This window comes from Dermacentor silvarum, chromosome 4, assembly GCF_013339745.2.
Source record: "Dermacentor silvarum isolate Dsil-2018 chromosome 4, BIME_Dsil_1.4, whole genome shotgun sequence".
Classification (NCBI taxonomy): Eukaryota; Metazoa; Arthropoda; class Arachnida; order Ixodida; family Ixodidae; genus Dermacentor; species Dermacentor silvarum.
Window position 1 is genome coordinate 4,548,125 of NC_051157.2, and position 23,773 is coordinate 4,571,897.

Genomic DNA, 23,773 nt, shown 5'->3' on the forward strand with positions numbered 1-23,773 from the left:
ATTGTCACGCAATTTTATTTTATTGGTTGATATAATTATCACCGGAAAGTGGGCTCAATTCTGGGCCGTTACTAAAACACGATCATAATTCTCTCGAGATAATTAATCCACACAATTTGATCTTACTTCATCAGTCACATGCCTCCCATTATTTCCGACAAACATTAACAATGTACCATGTTTTGTTAACCTAAGCCACCAGGGAGACCTACTACGAACTTCGTAAACATATGCAATTAAGGAAAAAGCGAGGGTTCAGTAATCATTTACAAAGATAAGCCAGAAGCGTTAAATTTTACCCATACCACGATCACTACTTTCATTGAATGTGAACGTGGTGTCACGTACAGTTCTTTTGGGACACCGGGAAAAGTAATGGCCGCACAGTGACTCGGCACATCTGACTCGCTGCCCTGCGAGGATCTCTCTAAAGAGGCTTTTAGCGACCGCCAAGAATACAAGTAGGCTGAAGCGAAATCAATCCGAGAAGTTGCTGTAGGTGACCTAAATGTTTGGCAGGCTGGCAGTATAGTCCTTTCTTTTCCGTCTATACGCGTCCGGGCATTCCATGTTGAGAATAAATATTCAAGTAAGCGAACTATGTAGATGCCGAAAAGCGTTTTTCCCGTGCACGTGTTTCCTTGCACTGTTTAGCCACAATGACTGCATACGCCCTTGCTCAACTTTCCATGGCTACGCTTTTCCTGCTGCGTTTTATGTTAATTGTGGCTGACACCATGCGCGGAATCTATAATAAGACGAGCTCACATATGAGTTGGAAGTACGAAGAAGGTAATGTGTGTCGTTCTAGAGTTCATAAGATAGTCTTTCTGTCACATAGACACGGACACACAGCGCCTGTGTGTCCGTGTCTCCCCTTTTTGTGGTCGTCTGTTTGCGCTGTTACCCAAAGTCTCAAGATGTACCAACTCGCCCAAAAAGAAGTATTGATGATGTCCACATAGGATCTTCCTATCCGCAAAAGATCCTTTGGACAATACATTGCACATTGCCTTATCTATGTTTTTTTTTACATTCACTTGGAAGCGATTACGCAAGATATTCATTCTTGGTATGAAATATACGTACGGTGCATGTTTAACCGTAAAGAAGTGGTTTACTGATATTCTTGTCATCCGCCTTCAAGAAATGTGACAATAAATTGATGTCGTCCCAGACAGCTGAAAGCAACCTTGAGATGTGTTTCGAAATCACCGAGACTGCGTGAAAATACCGGACGGGACAGCAACGTGGCAATGTACTACACGTAGCTCCATCTTCATTTCTGCGTTTAACCAATGCAGTTTTTACCATAGCAAACATGAGGAGATGATGGAGATAGTCTTTTTTTTTCACGTACATGGAGACGCAGGTTCTGGCATCTAACCATGAGTTTTTTTTTAATTGTTTTTCACGTCCAAGACATAACAATAAAAGCCACCTCGATGAGCGATTATAATGTGTGGCCAAGTAATGTTGGTGACAGAGAATAAAAGGACAAAAGCTAACTGCAGGTGATTTCCGGGTGAGGCAACTATCGAGAAGCTCACTAAATTCTTTAACTTGTAACATCAAAGGGCTGGCCTTCCGTGGAAATAAACAGCAAGAGATTAAGGAAGACAGAAAGGACACAGGTGGTGGTATTGGAAGAAAGTGGGTCACGACGTGCCTAGTTTTTTCCACTAACTTTCCATGCGCGGCCAGCGTGGTCTTGAGATTTGAGAGGTCAAGGATAAAGTGCCGCCGCACTTACTCGCTTCTCTGGAGATTTTGTTAACAACGTCTCTGCTATTTCCACGGATCCTGCCTTTCCGAGCAGGCGGCTTATCGGTTGGCGTTGCGACACAGGACCGCCGAATGGGCGACTAAGCGGCCAACGAAAAAAAAAAAAGGTTAAAACGCTTAACCTTGCACTCGGCCGCGCAACGCTTGAAACAGCGAAGCTGGGCGATCATTTTCCGGAAGTGCAGCATTTTCCGGAAGTGCACGCGAACTTTTCATCTTATTACTCATGTTGATAAGAATTTCTTTTCGCGCGTCTCGGACTTACGGCCGTAACTGCAGCTTGCAACACCGACACCCCGTTCCAATGCCGACACCGAGTTCCAGAAGACCCGCTCCGTGAATGCGTCTCTATCGATCTCATAGCGCGCAAAACCTCTTCACCTCGCAGAGCACGAGCGTACGAACGCGCCAGCTGTGGACTATGCTCGAACGCAATCATATGGTTCGCATAAATGCATGCTCTGGAAGGGTGGCTGTTACAGTGTACTAGAATACATAGAAGTGGCTGTATAGTCTAGTGGTTACGACGCTCGCTTTGGGACCGGGGGTACGCGGGCTCGAATCCAACCTCAGGAAGAATTTTCTTTCTTGGTAGTTTCACGGCCGCTACATTAAAAAAAAAAAAGAGGTGCGGCCCGTTGCGTGGCGCCGAAACGGCTTCTCGGGACTAGTTCTCCTCGCGGCCGCTCTAGCGCCACTACTCTGGTACAGCCGTTCACGGAGAAGCGCTTCCACAGCCACGTTGGTACGCGCGACAGTGACACTAATCAGGCCGTAAATAACGCGCTTTAAAGTTGCACATTACGGGTTGAATATTGAAGTCGTTATTAGTAGTGCCGATTACCCTATATATGCGAAAAGTCTGTCCTAGGAGTGCCAATCTTTTGTAGAGTGGGCCTCAGTGCTCCCCATGAAGGCTGCCCGCTCGACTCACCTGAAATGAAAAGAAGTGCTCTATTACGAATAATCGGGAGTGGATTTACGTGTTTCTTCAAGACGAAGCAGTGAGTGATGCACACACTGAGGAGGGAGGCCAAAGGGCCCTGACGCCTCTACTCTTGAAATTTAACTTTCCCTCTATCTGACTAGTGCGGCAGGTTGGGCTGGTTAGTAAAGATGCATGACTTGCAATCAGTAGCACGTAAAGAAACGGTAGCAAAACAAGATACGCAGAAATGACAAGAGCTTGCTCTGTGTACGTTTCTTCCTTCTGCCTTCATTTTTGCTTATTTTTTCACGCGCCGCTCAACTTATATTTTGCCCGCGTTTGTGATATTCTTTTGTTGCATGTACGGCGGATAACCGGGAAACACAGTCTTGACCGCAGTCGGAAGCAAAAGCCTAATCTTCGTGTTCTTTTATTGCGATAGCAATTATATGGACACTCCAAAGCAGATTTCTGCCGTCGGCGTCGCCGTCGCCGTTGCCGTCGCCGTCGCCGTCGCCGTCACCGTCGCCGTCGCCGTGAGGTTCCATATGACGTCAATGGAGATGAAATCGTCGCCGCGCGCCGCCGAACGCTGTGTGTGCGAGTGAAAGGGCGCGAGGGACGCGCGCTTTCGCGGGGAGTGAACGCACGGCGGAGAACAAACGCGCGTTCTGCGCCGTGCTCCCTTAAGGGCTGCAGAAGTAGGCGTCTCTTTCCTCCTTTACAATCACCATATATTTATAGCAAACGCGCCTTCTTCCGACGCGCGAAAGGCCGAGGGGGGAGGACGAGGGAAGGGAGGCGACGTTTAGCTGCGGCACCAAGTGCCGATTTATATCAGAGGCTTCGGCAACAGTCACCAACGCCGCACGCATTTTGTGCGAACGCGGACAAAACGCCGATGGCGTCGACAACAGTTCTGCGTGTTGCCGGTGCTGCTGCATGTCCAAGTTTATACAGCTGATAAAGCTACTACCATTACTCCGTATAGCTCTCTACAAATTTGCTATCGCAATTGATGCTTCGCCTTTCAGGTGAAACTGCGACAACTTTTTTATAGTCATTCTCAGTAAAATGTAATGAACATATCAGCGACCTGTCACTTGGCTTCCACTTGCTTCCTTTCCCTGAAGGCCCTTGGCGAGAAATATTCTTCAGCCACGCTTCCCGAGGCTGTTGATCGCAGGGGAATTCGTGGTAATTTACAGTAGCGTCTCTTCTCGCGTTCCAGTTGCACAGCGGCACACAACAGCTTCGCGGCATCACCCCGCTAGAAAAAACCGCCTGCCACACACGCGCACACCAAAGAACCGTACTCAAGCAAAGGAAACATAAGGCACACACACGATCACACACAAAAAAAGTTGTCGCAGTTTCACCTGAAAGGCGAAGCATCAATTGCGATAGCAAATTTGTAGAGATCTATACGGAGTAATGATAGTACCTTTATCAGCTGTATAAACTTGGACATGCAGCAGCACCGGCAACACGCAGAACTGTTGTCGACGCCGTCGGCGTTTTGCCCGCGTTCGCACAAAATGCGTGCGGCGTTGGTGACTGTTACCGGAGCCTCTGATATAAACAGGCACTTGGTGCCGCAGCTAAACGTCGCCTCCCTTCCCTCCCCCTCCCCCCACGGCCTTTCGCACGTCGGAAGAAGGTGCGTTTGCTCTATATATATGGTGATTGTAAAGGAGGAAAGAGACGCCTACTTCTGCAGCCCTTAAGGGAGCACGGCGCAGAACGCGCGTTTGTTCTCCGCCGTGCGTTCACTCCCCGTGACAGCGCGCGTCCCTCGCGCCCTTTCACTCGCACATACAGCGTTCGGCGCGCGGCGACGATTTCATCTCCATTGCCGTCATACGGAACCTCACGGCGACGGCGACGGCGACGCCGACGGCAGAAATCTCCTTTGGAGTGTCCATATAATTGCTATCGCAATAAAAGAGCACACGAGAATGCGCACGAAAAAGCACGCCAACACGCATAAATCCTGAGGCAACCACATTGTAGCACGAACCGGCGTCTACCTTGCCTACCGGAGCAGTAGCGTCCTCACAAAATCAGCGGCCGCAGCTGTCAACTCAGCCGAGACGCGCTCGCCCATTGACGGCGACGCGACGCAGCAGGCTGCACCTTTTTTAAAGACGATAGTCTCCATTGCATCCATCATAGCATAGAGAAAGAAAAAAAAGTTAAAGTGTGGACACTCCCATAGACCCCGGCGGCCCAATCGACTCTAGTGCACCTGGTGGTTGGTGAGAGCAACTGGTCTGCGCTTCCCGTTTCGGTTTCACTGGCGCGAATTTTGGATTACTGTGCGCAACCGACGTTTGGCTATGGCGAAAGTTAATGATTTCAGACCACTTTTCTCCGCCCAAATAGCAATGGTATTGTTTGTCGTTTTGATTTAGCGATTCCCTATTTGTTTTAGCTCAAAACTGTGCGTGCGAATTGAGGTCATGACGTAATCTTTATTTCGACTAAGTTATAATAGAAAGATATGCAGGTAATCATAATTCACTACGGCTTTATTCATCGCGCTTTTCTGTTGGAACAAGCGGTCAATCTATATATCAATCAAAGAGACAGAGTACCCGCAATGTTTTTATTCCAAGGCAAGGTAGAGGCTGAGCATATAAAAAGCACAAAATGAGAAGAACATCGCACAGAAATGCAAAGTAGACAACAAATGCATCTAGACTTACAAATAAATTCTAACAAATAGAGTGAGAACACAGACAACGCACACATCGCTAGAGTTGGCAGTAGCCGACAAGCTGGTGAAGAATGACGCACTGGGCAAGTGGGTAAGGATCTATATGGATCTATGGCAAAAACTCAGCGCACAAAGTTGATAAAGAAGGAAGAAGTGACGTATACACAGCAATAAAGTCCTGAGTCACGACTCGGTTTAACAGAAGTAATGCACAGAAAAGAAAAAGCGTACAGAAACGACACGACACAATATATCAGAAAAGCAAAAATACAGTGTGTTGGCTGTTCTTAAGAGCAACTTGCCCAAAATGAGAAAAAAAAAAGCGAACTTGATGCTTCAACGTTGCCTGTTCGTCCTCGGAAGGTAGGGCAGCTTGCCCACAATGTGAAAGACAGACTTTATGCTACAACACTTGCAGACCTGTTGCCTCTTCTTATGTGTCGCTCTCATCAAAAACTTAGAGCCCAAGTTGCTTGCGTCTGGGCGTTGCTGTGACGCTTCCAAGTTGAAATAGATGGTAGTCATCACTTATCCAAAATTGTGGACCTTAATTGGTGCTACAAAGCGGTATCAGAGGGCTAACAGCCGAAGAAAACCACTTTCGCTCATTATTTTTCAAAAAGGCTGCACACAGTGCATTATCACTGTCATTGTTTTTCACAAAGGCTGTACACAGTGCGTTATCACTGTCATCATTTTTTACATAGGCTGTACATATTGCGTCATCACTCTCATTGTTTTTCACAAAGGCTGTACATAGTGCATTATCACTGTCATTGTTTTTCACAAAGGCTGTACACAGTGCGTTATCACTCATTTTTTTACAAAGGCTGTACATAGTGCCTTATCACTGTCATTGTTTTTCACAAAGTTTATGTTTTTCACAAAGTTTTTCACAAAGTTTTTCACAAAGTTTATGGCCTCAAGCGAACATGTGCAGAAAGAAGTTTAAAAACCTCCTCGGTGACGTGCGGTCGGATAATGCCAAGGGCCTTTGAAGTCGATGACGGTGCTCGGTGAGGCTGCCTCAGCAGTCTTTTGATAGTTTTCCGCTGTGCTGCTACTTTAGCTTGCAGACGTCGAATGGTTTGCTTGTATTTCTTTGATGGAGACCTTGCAGCTGGCACACAGGAAAGCACTGCAATAAACAAAAATTGATTTAAAAGCGAACAGCAACTAATCCCGTACGAGCGCTTTCTTCGCTTCTTTTTTACCCAAGGTGCCCAACTTTCTGTGGTGCAAAGTTTTCGATTCCACAAATTGAAAAAAAAAAAAACATTAACAATGGCACCCTAATAATGAAAATCACTGAGAGCCCACCATGACATTTTATTGGTGCTAGTTTGCTCAGAATGTCCTAAACATAAAATTGCACATTGAAAACAGCTGCAATAACAGCATAATCACCATTTGCTGTAGGGCACTCAGGCATGGAGCTGTTGGAGGACACATCTTCTGGAGAGTCTTGTGAAGCTTGTTCAGTACCTCGGACACTGCTGTCGGAACAATCTTGCGAGCAGCCTGCGGAAGTCTCTATATCAATAGTCTGTTGAAGTGAACATAAGTGTTGAAGCAAACAGTAAACTCACCAGTCACACATGTTCCCTTTGTGACAACTGAGCGACTGCCCAAGGTTTCCTCCAGCAAGACGCAGTCAGCAGGAACTCCTTCACCAGCTACATGGGAGCTGCCACCTGTAGAGGTTTGGTCAACAGTCAACTCAGTTCGAAAAAAAAGACAAGTCGACACTGTACACACCCTGCTCCTCGGGGCACTTCAATGTGTGGGAGCCGCTTTTCGAAGCCTCTGCCGCAGACCCTAAAGAAATGAAACAACAACAATTTGTCAGTAAGAGGCTTAAAATAACAAAAACTGAAGCACATCCACACCTTGCAGTGCGGCTTCTGCAGTCATGTCCCAGTCACTACTTGAAGCGATGCTCAGAGAACCTGCATATATGTGTAGTTGGTACAAGTTACAAAGCTTGTAGCACAGGGAAATTTAAACCGCCCTTTCAAACGCATGAATTGGTAGGTGGAAGGAAAGAGAATGCACCAACAGAGAAACAAGCAATTTGTGGTTTGTGGAATTATCGACAGTGCCAGCTTTCTTTGATACGAGGTATATGTGTAAATGTGCATGAAGGCTTCAAGTTAACGTTAAATAGCCCTTCAATGTATTTGAAAACAAGTTGCACAGGTCAATAGCATAAAAGAATGACAGGAATGTAAAGCTGTTAGGAAGGTAATAGCCCACAATTCACAAAATTTAAGACTTTCGAAGTGTTACTTCTACAGCGAGGTTTCTCCATCGGCTACAAATATCTTCCTGGTTAACTGTCACCACTGATTCAAAAGAAGTGGCTGCTATCGCAGATAATTGAGTTTCTGTCAATCACTTACATGGTGCAATTGGTTGCACACTGGGAACAGCCATTCTTGTAAGCCTTGTGTGCCCAGGGTCCATGAAACTTTCAGCAGTAAAATGGTCGCTGCAAACCCTGTACGTTGCGTACAATAGGCTGGCCGGCTTACTCAGGAGATCATCTCGTCCGGCATACTGCATCCATGCTGTCATCCTGCATCGGCAATGAACTATCAGCTGAAGGCGAAGTGCTCGAACAGTGATTTTGTTATTGTTAGCCTCACTGAGCAAGCACGAAAAGTAAGCTTGAAGACATGCAAACCATACAAAAGCTTTAGCGCACCTGCCGTCCCGTGGTATGCGGAAGAAACTCGTCCCAGGCTTCTTGTGGGTTCTGCCATTGTTCAAGCACCACGAAACACAGCAGTAGCTGCCGTAGCTTGGACCGCCGGACGGCATGGCATCAGCGCGGTCTGAAAATGTCAGTAAATGCACACCAGGATTTATTCGTGGTCCGAGGCTTCGGGAAACGCGTCGTGAAGCATGCGAGGCCCAGCGACCGCTCCTCAACAGGGAGTTTTCGAGTTTTCGAATAGCGAAAGCAAAGCTTGCGGGCGTAGCGTTGCGGGCTTCACTTAAAGGCCCGACCACATTCGGCGTTTTCCCGGCGTTTCCTGGCGTTTCGTGACCCGGCGCCGCTCAGCGTCGACGCTGAGGGAGGCGCCAAGCCGAAACGTCGTACTCAAGGCACACCAGAAATCTCGGCGCCGGCGCCGCCGCCGGAAGCGGATCGATGAGCGCCGACTTGGCGCCGAGCGCATGGCTGCGGCCGCGCTGCTGGCAACTTTTGCAAGCGACTTCCGCAGCAACCATTTCGCGTGCGTGCCACCATGTGGCGCCAGTGTCTCGTCGGCGATAGAGTCACTAGTCGGCGAGGCGGCGCCGTCTGCGAAAGCAGCCGCTCGTACCTTCGAGCGCGCTGCCGTGAATGTGTGTGCGTGTGTGTGTGTGCCGCAGAACTATAAACAGGGCTTAAAAACCTTAATCGGGAACATTACTCATAGTTCACTTGAATGACATTGCACACTGCTTCTGGTTAAATCTGTCTGGTCACATTGTGCGACGCTGGACTGGCGCTGTTTGCGTGCGTCTCATGTGGCTGGGTGACCTCTCCGGCGCCGTTGATGCAACGACGCCGAGAGACGCAACGGCAGGAAACGCCGGTGAAAACGCTAAATGTGGGCCGGGCTTAAGGGGAGCCCGCGAGCGTACGACGCGTTCGCCGCTACGCCGCAAGCTTTTCGTACGCTATTCGAAAACTCCCTAATGTTTCGCACCGAGCTCAGCGCACAGCACGCGTCGCCTCGGCTTGACGCCGTGCCCCAGTTTGCTATACTAGGGCGAAATCTTGTACGCGTTCTTGTACGCGTTCCACGATGGGACGGAGGCGTTCCGTTCCATCGAGCCGAACGCGATTCTGCATACGTTGCACAATGTTCACGTCTTGCCGCCGCATACAGCCGCAAACTGTTTTTTTAGCAAACCTCGCCGTCCTCACAAGCTCCAGAAAAAGATTACAACTGCGCGAATAAGACACCACGTAAGAAACACAGAAACGCCCACCCACACGAAGCGCAACGCGTGTGGGCGTATTTATGTTTCTTACATGGCGTCTTATTCGCGCAGTTGTAACCTTTTTCTGATTCAATGACCCAACTAGCCCAACAACATGTAATTCAACAAGCTTCGCTTGAAAACGTACCTCACCTGCTGTCTCACACACGAAAACACCGAAGCAGCCGACGTTGACGAAACCTTCCCGCTGTCATGCCTATGGTCATGCCTGGGCTTGTCGCATGCTGGTATGGCGAGTACTCTCGGCGCGAAATCGTAGATGCTGCTTATGGCAGTGCGGCTGAACAAAAATAACCACGTAAGGTGCGTTGAATAAATTGTTTTTATGTATAAATAACATGTCAAATATAGGCGCATAATTATTATTTTGTAAAAAACATTCTGTTTAATTGATGATAACTTTTTGTTTTTCGCACTTGCGTCCTCTGGCGTTTGGTGAGAGCACTAGTTTGTTACGTGGTCGTGACGTACTTCCTGAGGCCAGATTTCGCGGAGTGTCCTCTCTTAACTTTTTTTTCTTTCTCTATGATCATAGTCTTTCTTGGGGAACTTAAACGCTGAAAATTTGGTACACAAGGAGAAGTTTATTGTCATCTCTACATTTTTTACAATTGACAGCTGTAACACCATTCATTTTTCTTGATATACTGGTATCTGTTTACATACTATTACACACAATTATACACTAGGCATTTGTAACATAAAATTTGATTAGTTGCGAACAGTTATACAATGTTTAGGCTATTATATTGTACTTTCGTTCAAACTTGCACAGTTATACAATGTTTAGTTTGACTCAAAATTTGGTCTGTCTGTCTGTCTGTCTGTTTGTCTGTCTGTCACCCGATTCAGCCACCCGGCCAAAGTTGGACCACTTGCTTACCGCCCACACTACTTAAACTGGTACGGCTGTTGATACTTGTGAACGTTATCGATCACAAAGTAAATATTACGCATATCTGAGGCGCAACTTCACTAGGTAAGTATTAGGAGGTCTGTTCCTTTAATAGAAAATACATAGATACGTAACTCTAAAGACCCTAGTTTCTTAAGCTGCGCTGAAAATGCCATGCTATGCGCGCCTACGAACGACGTTCCCCGACTGCGCGCCGACGAGCGCCCTCTGCCATGAAGGAAGGAAACCCTCTGCACAAGCTCATGTTTCCCGATGTATTGCCAGATGGCGTCCATGTCTCACGCAGCGCCTCCTCAATTTTATCAATGCCAGCCAGATGCGGCCGATTCAACATAAAGGAAGCGCTGTCTGAGGCAGGGCAAAACATAAATGGCCGCTTGATGAAATAATGCAGAAAAATGAAATCTGTTCAAACAAACCTCCATTGCATTTATCATGCCAGGACGGAAATGGTACGAGAACAGCATCACGGGTGGCCGCGGATCAGACCAGCACTCATGTAGTACAGGCGGCAGAAGACTATCGTCTTTCGACGACATTTGCAGCGAAGCACGCAGATACGCGGCAATTTTTTTTATTGCGATAGCAACACTTCAACCGGATTTCTGCCGTCGGCGTCGTCGTCACCGTCGCCGTGAGGTTCCCTATAGATAATATCTTCGCCGCGCGCCGTATGCCCGAGCGGAAGCGTGCGGGGACGCGCGCTCTCACGGAGAGCGAACGCACTCAATCTCCCACGCGCAAGCAAGGAAGCGGGAAGCCAGCGCCGGAGGGAGCATGTGGGGGGGGAGGGGGGGGGGCGCACTTCTACTCTGCCAACAACCCCGCTCGTCGCTCGCTCGCCCCGTCGCTTATCTCCACACGGCTCTGACCTTTATGCGTCGTGCATTTGCCGCTCAGTTTCTGTTGAAGCGATAGACCGCACGTACCTTCGCCCGTTGCTGCGGCGTATGCGCTTGCTGCCAGCGTTTTGATAGTCGTTGTCTGCAGTCATTCAGTGTGATCTATTCATGTTTGTTTGTGCGCGCTCACACCACGCTTGTTCATACAGTTAGTAATAGTCGGGCCACATTTTCCAACGCACGCTACACATGCAATGCTGCCCGGATCGGCAGTGCAGCGCTACAGGTGTGTCCCTTCACACGCGCTGCCCACGGGAAGCGCTTCTCATCAACACCACCGTTTCACACGCGCCTTCTCGTGGTCATCGAGTCTCTCTTCATGTCGGTCTACTTACGCCGCAGCACACCTGCTTACTTAATCAGCTCATGTTTACTACAATTCATATTGCTACCAAAGCCGCTCACCTTACTTCGTATGACATTGCTGTGTTGCTATCGCATTCATTGCTTCGCCCTTAGGGCGAAACTGTGACATTTTTTTTTATGTAGCGGCCGTGGTAGTTTCTTGCTACGCACCACAAATTACGGCTGGCTTAAACAGCTTCACTGTTAAAAATGAAAAAAAAGGGGGAAAGAAAGCGGATAGGCTGCGCTGTGATTGAGGTGATTAAACAGTCATTGCCGTTTGTGTTTCTTCAATTATTGAATTTGAGCCCATAGGCGTCGACGTTTTCCTGTGGATTTTTCTGCTGCGTCATGTGGCAACGTTTATCGTCACTTTCCGGATTCGGCACACTGCGGGATAGCACGCCTTACATTTTGGCTTGTACATGGATTGTGCATTGGAAAATTTTACGCTGCCTTGCGCTTCGATTTTGTTGTGCATGGCACATGGCGTCTGTAGTGCGGCTCCTCAGGCGATGAGTGCATTATTTACTTTGTTGAAAATGTAACTTTTTTATTTAGATGATTTATACATTGGCGTCAGAGAGATGCTGGTCATACCTTTTTTAGCCATACAAGAGGCAGCAAAAGTAAATCTTGTCCATAAATTGTACAGATTAACTAAAATTAGCTGTAAATAACAGTAGAAGCACGTTTGCACTTCTCTTTTTATCAGGTTCAAATGTGCACATGCACCATACACTATTTACAATGAAAATCACAATATATTGACAACAGTAAAAGCTTTCAGAACACAGGTTCAGAGAGTGGCTTATTGGGCTAGTTGGTACATAGTTATACTAGGAGAATGCTAGCAAACTTGAGAAAGGAAATAATCGAGAAGGAAGGTGGCTGTACTAACAACTGAACTTCATTCCTGAAAACAATCTCCCCCAAGTCCATATTGAACTTCTGCAAGGCACAACATGTCAACAGGTGTTGACCGCGCATTTGACATGTTGTGTCTTGCGCATGTTAAAGAAATTAAGGGCAGCTTGCATTAGTGGTGCAAGGCTGAAGAAACAGCGTAGCTGTGGGTCGACAAAGGTTTACCAAGTTTTGCTAAGTTTTTGCTATGTATTACTATGTTACGCCAAGATTTTATCGAGTTTTGCTATGTATTGCTATGTTATGCTAAGATTTTAACCAAGTTTTGCTATGCAATGCTATGCTATGCCAAGATTTTTGCAAACCTTCACAGGTTGACGTGAAACCACAGCCGATCGCAGACGCGGCAGCCGTGACCAAACTCGACGTTCAAGAACTCTCGCTTAAATCGGCCGTTCGCGCCACCCATGGGCTTGTAGGTTTGAGGCTGGAAGTTACGCATGACGCGGTATCGAGGATCACTTTCTCGGCGCTTGCGATCACTCAGACGAGAGCGTTCCCTGCAAAGGGGAGGTACTCGGCATCTTCCGCTCTTCGCTGTCGCTTTGACGAAGATTCACCAGCACGGTATTCCAGGTTTGATCGCCACCGTTGCATTCGTTCACGAGCAACGGTGCGATGGGCTTCCCGCCGAGCATCTTTTTCCTCGGGCGTTACGTACTTCTTCGGCCCACCCATGTTTTTAGGCGGCTCAGACGATGTGCTCGGTGCAGAGACACTAGGGAATGTACCGCGCGCAGTGACGTCATGGCTTTTTTTTTATTGCGATAGCAATTATATGGACACTCCAAAGCAGATTTCTGCCGTCGTCGTCGTCGTCGCCGTTGCCGTGAGGTTCCGTATGACGTCAGTGGAGATGAAATCGTCGCCGCGCGCCGAACGCTGTATGTGCGAGTGAAAGGGCGCGAGGGACGCGCGCTTTCACGGGGAGTGAACGCACGGCGAAGAAAAAACGCGCGTTCGGCGCCGTGCTCCCTTAAGGGCTGCAGAAGTAGGCGTCTCTTTCCTCCTTTACAATCACCATATATGTAGAACAAACGCGCCTTCTTCCGACGCGCGAAAGGCCGTGGCAGGGGGAGGGAAGGGAGGCAACGTTTAGCTGCGGCATCAAGTGCCTATTTATATCAGAGGCTCCGGCAACAGTCACCAACGCCGTACGCATTTTGTGCGAACGCGGGCAAAACGCCGACGGCGTCGACAACAGTTCTGCGTGTTGCCGGTGCTGCTGCATGTCCAAGGTTATACACCTGATAAAGCTACTATCATTACTCCGTATAGCTCTCTACAAATTTGCTATCGCAATTGATGTTTCGCCTTTCAGGTGAAACTGCGACAACTTTTTTCTTCGCCTACACAGCTGTGGAAGCTTGGCGATGTACGGGAAGCGGCGGTGCAGCGTGCGCGGCAGGACGCAGACATGCCAGGTGGTTGCTAGACGACGCATAATGACGTCAGAGCTAGGCGCAGCGCGAGCCAGGCGGAGTTGTGCCAAGTGGTTGCTAGGCAACGGAGTGATGTCCCAGCTCGGCGGAGTTTCTGGGAACGATTTGTAGCCGAACCTCGAGCTTAAACACTGTTAATATGGACTTGGAGGACGTTGTTTTCAAGAATAAAGTTCAATTGTTAGTCCAGCCACATTCCTGTCGCTTTGTCTATGTTTGCCTCTGGATTATTCCCAGTCAAGTTTGCTGGCATTCTTCTAGCTGAACGCAGGTGTCACAAAGAAAATTAGGCAGATCCATCGCATATATTTGAATCTATGTCAAGAATAGCTTTCGTGAAGCGGTTAACCAAATGATATTAATTTGCCTATTTCACTGCTGCGTCTTTGGCGTATAAAGGAAACTTGCGCTCGCACCTGTCACACAATGTGATACACGCGGTGATCGTCTCCAAGCGCTAGTTGGCGATGGCACGTGCGATTGGGCCAAATAGACCATCGAGCTGCTGTGTATTTGTGAACCGAGGTTCGATTTCACACTAATTGCACCTGGCTCAATTTATTTCTTTAAATGCGAGCTATACGGCAAGACAGCAGCAGAACTTTGCAACAACGGTCAGAAAACCTCCGGGAGGGTACCGCGAAATAAAGCTTCGCTTAAAACAATTGTCGCTGATAAACTGTCCTTACCTGAAGTATGTGGGGTCTCACACGGGCTCTTGGGACAAAGGAACGTCAACACAGTAGTGTAAACAAACAAAAGGGCATTTCTTGCGCCTTTTATACACTAATGCACGCTAGCCATATTACTGCCCATAGAAAATTCACATGGGCGCGCGACAAATCGAGGAAGTCCTACTCACCGCGACCGGATAGCGAGCGAATATGTTCGCCGCATGCTAGACACCACCGCCTAGTCGTTCACGTGTACGGTCACGCGAACGGTGGCGAGTTCGAACGATCCGTGTTCGTCCATTGCGGTGTCGTGCTCCTAAGCCTTCTCGGGACGGTCCCGGCACACACTCGAAGAGTCCGTGCGTGCTGCTCGCCGACCCCACGCCGAAGAGGAAGCGCCTTCTTCCTTTTGCCCCCAATTAACCCCGCTAAGTGGCGTTAGCCGTGCAACACTAGCGCCATCTCTCGCAATACGCCGCCGCCGTAAAGCCACGCGGGGAAAACCACATCAGGGGACGCATGAGAGTCGCGCATCCCCACAAGTGGGAATTTCGGTGTGCACTTATCCGCAGCGACCATCCATCACGCTGCGCTCTGAAATTTGAGGTTTAGTGACGAAGATGCGAAAACAAACCCGCTTCATCTGGAAGTCATCGCTCTAAATAACTGTTGCGGTGAGCTGTACTTGATGCATAGCAAGCTAAATCGCATTCATCATCATCATCATCTTCATCGACAGCACCACCAGCAGCAGTAGAAGCAGCCTATTTTTACGTCTACTGCAGCACGAAGGCCTCTCCCAGCGATCTCCAGTTTCCAAAAGATGGCCAGAGATCTTGTGCTAGCTGATTCTTCATTCCTTCATACCTTATAATTCTCTCCCGTCCTCGATTGCGCTTTCCTCCTTCTACCACTTGTTATGTAACTTTAATAGACAACTGGCTCACTGTACTACGCAATACATGGCATGTCAAGCTCCAATTTTCTTTTTGATGTAAGCTAGAATATCAGCGAACCCGTTGCGATCTGTAATTCACACCGCTGTCTTCATGTCTTTTAACCTTACGCCTCTATGTTTCGTTCCATCGCTCGTTGCCATGCCTTTCACAGCTTCTCAAGTTGTTTTATATAATAGCGGGTTTGTTTAAGCCGGGCGTAATGTGTCAACCGCGAACCTCTTGGTTCTAGATCTGGGGTGAGTTTTAACCGAAGCATAAAACCCAACTACGAGCACGCACGCGTATACAGTGGAACGGAATAAAAATTTAGAAAGGCTCGGTTTCCCTCAATGCTGCCTAGAACCAAAGTATAGCGGAACACCATGCATCAGAATTGGAGGACGCTTAAGCTTCGCCGTTAAGATTGGAGCGCGATAGCATTCAATAATCCCTGGCTGCTTATCAGGCTTTTTTTCTCGTATATTCAAATTACAATATGACGCCATCACGCCTGTAGGTTGTGGTTAAGTCGTACTTTACAATTTTTCGGATGAATTTTACTTTGAGAAATTCAGTTTTTGTTCACGAACGCCTTGCACCACGCGGAGGGGTGGTTCGGGATGATGTGGTTCGGCATCATTATTTCCGCCAGACGCCAATGCTTAACCCCGACCCAGGATTTTCTGCCACACGCGGCCCTTAACGCTTTCGCGTTAAAACAGGTGCGTGCGCCACGAACGAGAAACATCCACTGCCCTTTCGTCTCCAATATCCGCGCCCATATGGGCCGCACTAGACGCAAAAACGGCAAAAATAATGAAGGCACTAACCATGGCCAGACTATTTAGTGCAATGCGAATCAAAATTTGGAGGACGTTTAAGCTTCGCCTTTGCGAGTGGAACGCGATACCATTCAAAGGTTCCTGACTGTTTGTCAGGCTTCCCGGTAACTGCAGCTTTCTTTTTTCTGTAGCTTCGCCTCAGCGCACCGCTGGCGAGGAGGCGAGCGCCATCTGGATGGTGTTCTTGCAAGGAACGCCGACCTGGGCGCGCCGCACCACTGTATGAATAGTACAAATGCTGGAAAAGGGGTTTGTGTTTATGTTACCCCGTAACAGAATTATGTTTTCTCGTATATTCAAATTACAATCCAACGCTATCATGTCTGTAGGTTTCGGTTAAGTCGTACTCTACGATTTTTCTGGCGGGTTTTAGGTTGAGAAATTCAATTATTTCACCAGCACCTCTGCGCCAGGCGGAGGGCCTGCGTGGTCGGGGTGGTTCGGGATAATTTTCTTGGCCGCGGACGCCGACACCGAGACCGACGCCGAATTTTCTGCGACACGGGGCGTACAGTTTAGGGCGAGAACGATGGCTCCCGCGCCGCGTCTGGACCAAAATCGCTTGCATGCGAAACAGGCTTTAGGCGCTAAGCGCATTAGCACGCTTATGAAAGTAAAGCATTCTTTCCCTCTTCCTTCTCCGTTTCCACTGCTCCTGTCGGTCGTTGTCTTGCACGCCGCGTCGGGAGGTGGTTGAGAACATGTTAGGGATGCGGGAGAGGCGTCTCCAGCGAGAACTTCGTGGGTTCCACCACAATGCCCTAACTCCCTGCTTCTAATTACGTCCAATGGAAAGGTGGTATGGTAGAAAGAGGAGACAGCGAATCTGTAAACGCAGCGCCCTGATGAAACGGATGAATAATGGTCACTCTTCACTCGGGGCAGCTTGCATATGTACATCGGATGATCGCGGGTGAATGGAACGGCGCCGTCACAAAGCATGTTTCGCTTGGGGTCTCTTCAATAAAGGAAACGCTATACTACTAGACATGGCAACAGTTGCGGTCAAACTGTAAAAAACTGGTGATATGATACGGCACGTTTCTGCTGTTTCAGAAAAATAAACACCGTGCAAGTTGGTACATGCGGACAACTTACGCAGAGCGTGCAGACGCAACGCCGCACTAAAGCACCGCAAGACGACGACACGCAAGCGGCTGTCCAGCACTTGAGCCGCGATTCGCCCATGTGAGGGAACGACAGTTCTCGCAGGGTACGAACAACAAAGCCTCGCTGTGCGTTCTGTGTACTACATGAACAAGTGGTGCACGCAAGCTTAACATTTAACATCGCATTATGACTGTCGCAGGCACCGCAAAATATAGCTCAATGAACGCAAGCAGCACAGGACAGCTTCGGTTACATCGATTCGCACAGTGCGTGGGATCTGCATGATTTTATTGCGATAGCAATTATATGGACGCTTCAACCGGATTTCTGCCGTCGGCGTCGCCGTCGCCGTGAGGTTCCCTATAGATCTCAATCTCCCACGCGCAAGCAAGGAAGCGGGAAGCCAGCGCCGGAGAGAGCTGGGGGGAGGGGGCGCACTTCTACTATGCCAACAACCGCGCTCGTCCGCACCGTCTCTTATCTCCACACGGCTCTGACCTTTATGCGCCGTGCATTCGCCGCTCAGTTTCCGTTGAAGCGATAGACCGCACGTACCTTCGCCCGCTGCGGCGTATATGCGTTTGCTGCCAGCGTTTTGACAGTCGTTGTCTGCAGTCATTCAGTGTGATCTATTCATGCTTGTTTGTGCGCGTTCACACCACGCTTGTTCAATCAGTTAGTAATAGTCGGGCCACATTTTCCAACGCACGCTACGCATGCAATGCTGTCCGGATCGGCAGTGCAGCGCTACAAGTGTGTCCCTTCGCACACGCTGCCCACGGGAAGCGCTTCTCATCAACACCACCGTTTCACACGCGCCTTCTCGTGGTCATCGAGTCTCTCTTCATGTCGGTCTACTTACGCCGCAGCACACCTGCTTACTTAATCAGCTCATGTTTACTACAATTCATATTGCTACCAAAGCCGCTCACCTTACTTCGTGTCACATTGCTGTGTTGCTATCGCATTCATTGCTTCGCCCTTAGGGCGAAATTTATTTATTTATTTATTTATTTATTGCAATACCCTCAGGGCCTAGGTGGCATTACAGAGGGGGTGGGTACATTCTTATTAGACAAGCGCAATAATGAGAACAACAACAAAGCTGAGTATGAAAAAACCGAAACAAAACAAGAAAAAGAACAATGATTAAAAGAGCAGTTTAACAGGTCAATACCAAAGGCCTTGAACGGCAATTGCGTTAGCAACGTTATTATACATGTAAAATACAAAACTTATTGAAAGAACAAGTAGCTGCGCAGGTTATTCTGTGAAGTGGTCAACAACTGCGGCCTTGAATGACTGTACATCTTCAATGCTGGCGATGGCACTGGGAAGGTGGTTCCAGTCAGAGCTAGTCTTTGGTATAAATGAATCATGAAACAGGTTAGTATGGCAAAAAGGAATGGCGACTTTATGCTGGTGATCAATACGTGCTGACAAATACGATGGCTTTGATAAAAGTTCGCGTTTCAGGGACTGGTTCAAGAAAACAATTTTATGAAAGAGACAAAGACGTGAAATTTTTCTCCTTAAGAGCAGGTTCGGAAGGCCAAGATTAGATTTCATCAGCGAAACACTGGAAGTACGGGAGTAGTTTGATACGATAAAGCGAGCTGCGCGATTCTGAACAGACTCTATTGCATCTACAAGGTTACGTAAGCCTGGATCCCAGATAGCAGACGCATACTCGAGTTTAGGTCTTATTAGCGTTTGATATAGTAATAATTTTAAATGGCGTGGTGCTTCAGCAAAATTGTGGCGTAGGTATCCTAGTGCACGGTTAGCATTGTTAATGATGTAATTAACGTGAGTATGCCATGAGAGGTCATCCGTTATGTGCACACCAAGATACTTATAGGTGGTTACGTGCTCTAATAATGTGCCTTCGATTTCATAAGCTATGAATTCAGATGGGTTAGAACGGTGGGAGAATGTCATGCTCTTGCATTTATTAGTGTTGAGAGTCATAAACCATTGGTTACACCAGTTAGAAATATTATCTAGGTCAGACTGGAGGGCAGAGTGGTCAGATTCATTAGTTATTTCACGGTAAACAACACAGTCGTCAGCAAATAACCTTATATTAGAAGTAACTGTGCCAGGAAGGTCGTTTATATATATTAGGAAAAGCAGCGGGCCCAAAACGGACCCTTGTGGAACGCCAGATGTTACTTCGCAAGATTTGAGTCACAGTCGTTAGTGGTTACGTACTGTAAGCGATTAGTCAAAAAGCACTCAATCCATTTTAAGATGTCGGGGTCAATATTTAGAATGCTCATTTTGTAAAGAAGTAATTGGTGGTTTACCTTGTCAAACGCTTTGGCAAAGTCAAGAAAAACGCAGTCAATAACTGACCCTTTGTCTAAAACGGATGCTATGTAATTGGTAAACGATAAAAGCTGAGTGTCACAGGAATAGTACTTACGAAAGCCGTGCTGAGATTCGCTGAAAAAAGAGTTATATTCCAAAAATGACACAAGATGAGAATAGATGACATGTTCCAGAAGCTTACAGGGAATGCTCGTTAAAGAAATAGGTCTGTAATTGTGAGGTGACTGAGGGTTACCAGGATTTAAAAACAGGAACCACCTTTCCCACTTTCCAATCGTCTGGAATTTCGCAGCACTGTAGAGATTGTGTGAAAAGGTGCGACAGAAAGATAGCGGAATACACTTCAGTATCTTTGAGAATCTTTGAGTTAATGTTATCAATACCACAACTAGATGACAATTTCAATCCGCGAATTAACTTGGCAACGCCTGAAAAATCAATTATAACATAATCCATGGGAAAAAAATCGCAAGCGTGAAGGGGTGGTGGTACAACAGTAGAACACTCTGAAAATGATTTAGCAAACACTTCATTTAATACATTGCAACAGTCTTCTCTGCGTATAGCTTCATCATCGAAATTTGTAAGAGATATCAGCGTTCTCTTTTCTGGGCTTAACGCTATTCCAAAATCTTGATGGGTTGGTGGTCAAGAGGGACGGGAGTGTATCATTAAAGAAAACGTGTCTGGCCTCTCTGATGGCGGCCCGATAAGTTTTAAGGCTATCACTATAGATGCGCCAACGTGCGGGGTTGTTGGCACGTTTTGCTAGGCGAAATTGTCTTTTTTTCTTGTTTAGCAGCCTTTTTAATGTTGTGTTAAACCAAGGCGAGCGCTTCCTTTCAGAAATTATACGTGTTGGCACATATTTATTAATCAGTGATACCAATTTGTTTTTGAAAAGCTTCCAGTTATGTTCAACAGTACGATCGAAGAAACCAGGCATACAATCCTCTAAAAATAATTCAAGTTCTCTATTAATTGAAGTATAATCTGCTTTCGTGTAATCGCGTATTGTTTTAGGGGCACTTATTCTGTGTGTGACAGAATAAGTGCCCCTAAAATAGTGACATTTTTGCGCTTGCTTTTACTTTTACAAGTCCAATAGGAAACAAGAGTTTGCATACTTAACCTACCTTTCGCTGCTCATGTTCAACTTAGTACAAGACATTGGTCAGGATCTGTTTATATGTGGTTTTCCTAAAGGGTGCTTCACAAAAACGCATTTCGCCACTTTCTCCGACGCAGACGAAACTTGACGACAATGTTGAGCCTCATCTATGCCATATTCATCGTGACCCTTGGCTGCATCTTCACATCAACCTACCACGGTCACTTGTTTTCCATGAAGGAGTATGACGAGGTGAGTCGTCTTCACCGTTGACATGACATCCCGATACCGGCTTGTCTTTTGTCCACAGCCAATGAGAGCCCAATTGTGTTGCAATAATATCTCATTGCTTTGTGGCTTAACTATGAAACAAAAATAAAAACATAAAAACACCGGCAATTGCTTTTCAGAAAAAAATAGATACATAAAACAATTATATGCGTGCTAACAGGACGTCTATTGGTGTCCATTTATCACTTACGTGCGGTAACATTTGGGATCACTACAAAGGATCACTGGCGCCGTGGTCTCTGAGCAGTAGCTGGCCTCTACGATTCCCGTGAACGGTTATCAGGCCGTTACCCTGTTTCTCTTAGTGTGCCTAAATAAACTCTTTAACCCCCTCACGGAATGTTCCTAATTAGAATTGGTGATGTATATGAATAGATTAACTGACTCAGACACACTCGCCAAATATTTCGTTTATGGTTCACTCAGATTCACCAAAATTCTACTCAACTGGGCTCACACCACTAGGGCGCACTCGATCTCACTCAGGCACGGACTAATGGGTCAGTCTTAATGACAGAATTTGCCGACCTACGTAAGAGGAGGAAGAAAAAAAAGGACAAGTTTGCAGTCGGTCGCACAGCGAAAGTGTCAATCCTCAAGTTTTACTGGCTGCTACTGCTAGGTATTAACTTGGTTGCTGTTAGGTCTTAACTTCGCTTAACTTAACTACGCATGTCGGGAAGGTATTCTCAAGCGATCATTTTTGGAGGTACCTTCCCTTTCGCGGCATTTCGCGGTACTAATGCTGGACGCCTCGGCGCCTACGAGCGACAGCGTTCCTGGCATACCACAAACGCAGGCAGGTTAACCAAGGTTGGCACAGTGCCACGAACGCTGTTGCTTGCCAACGCCTAACCCGTTGGAGGCTAGCCGCTTGATATCTAGCGAAAGTTGACACGACTAGGCGCAGCCCCTTTTATGGCAAACTCCGATGCACAGGGTACAGGCGGCGTGCAGCACACGACATGCAGGGATGACGTCACGGTGCATGCGCAGTAGCATGCTGCTGGCGGGTGCTCGGCGGAGTCGTGTCTGTGTCGGGCGAAGCGAGCGCGCACCTGCGCCGGCGGTTATTAGGCAATACGAGGTGACGTCATAGCTACTGCTTCGGCTCATGTGCGGCTAGGCAATGCGGGCGGCGTCGGCAGCAGCAGCTCTGCGCGTTCCCTCGTTGGTGCTGCTGCAATTTATTTCTCTCTATCTCGCTCTCAGTTTCTCTTTCACTCTCCCGAGCAAGCTCTCCTTCCCTCTCCTTAACGTCCCATGTCACGGCAACATGTGCACGGCACGGAGACATGTGCACGGCACGGAGAGGAGGCGTGGCACACGCCCCTCCACGAGGTGGTTGCTAGGCAACGCAGTGACGTCATACCCTGGCGACGTTTTGAAAAAGCAGGCGGCATTTCCTACGGTTAGCTAGAACAGCTTCGCTGTTAAAAGGCAAGTATTTTTCATTTCACCATGAGAAGGTCCGACTTCCACAAGCGAATAAGTCTCACATTTCTTTTACTTCTCGAAAGCGTATGCCTCACTCGCACCTGTGAATGTTCACTCCAACAAACACTGCACAAAAAATGTAAGGCTTACTGCGCGTTACATTTCGCCAGCTATTGGGTCACCACTTCGCGTTACGGGGTAATTTTATGATGACTGAATTCTCCACACACTTGCGGAGAATCCGCAAGTGTGCTGTAAGCTTGAGAGTAATGCCTAGCACACAAATTGGACACACTCTTTTGGGGGCACTAATGAAATCATACGTAAGCTGATATGCGTCTCCAACTTGCAAAAATACTTTTCGAATGCATATCAGTCATTTCATCTCAAGCGTACCACGTGCATTGTCAATCATAGCCGACTTTTTCGCGATAAAATCATGGTTGTTTGGCTCAATACGGAAAGTAATAACTTTACAGACTTTTTATTGCGATAGCAATTATATGGACACTTGAACAGGATTTCTGCCGTCGGCGTCGCCGTCGTCGTCGCCATCGCCGTTGCCGTCGCCGTCAGGTTCCCTATAGATAAAATCTTCACCGCGCGCCGTATGCCCGAGCGGAAGCGTGCGGGGACGCGCGCTATCACGGAGAGCGAACGCACTCATCTCCCACGCGCAAGCAAGGAAGCAGGAAGCCAGCGCCTGAGGGAGCGGGGGGGAACTCTGCCAACAACTGCGCTCGTCGCTCGTCCGCACCGTCTCTTATCTCCACACGGCTCTGACCTTTATGCGCCGTGCATTCGCCGCTCAGTTTCCGTTGAAGCGATAGACCGCACGTACCTTCGCCCGCTGTTTGCTGCCAGCGTTCTGACAGTCGTTGTCTGCAGTCATTCAGTGTGATCTATTCGTGTTTGTTTGTGCGCGCTCACACCACGCTTGTTCATTCAGTTAGTAATAGTCGGGCCACATTTTCCAACGCACGCTACACATGCAATGCTGCCCGGATCGGCAGTGCAGCGCTACAGGTGTGTCCCTTCGCACGCGCTGCCCACGGGAAGCGCTTCTCATCAAC

The 23,773-nt window shown here is 47.8% G+C and overlaps 1 protein-coding gene across 1 annotated transcript in view; it reads left to right on the plus strand.

The window, feature by feature from the left end:
* The window catches only part of LOC119449348 (proton channel OtopLc), a 177,815-nt gene that overhangs the window by 132,288 nt on the left and 21,754 nt on the right, over positions 1–23,773 (plus strand). The window contains exon 4 of the mRNA XM_037712513.2: positions 21,110–21,224. Within this exon, the coding sequence (XP_037568441.1) occupies positions 21,110–21,224 (115 nt within the window). The remainder of the gene's footprint in view (positions 1–21,109; positions 21,225–23,773) is intronic.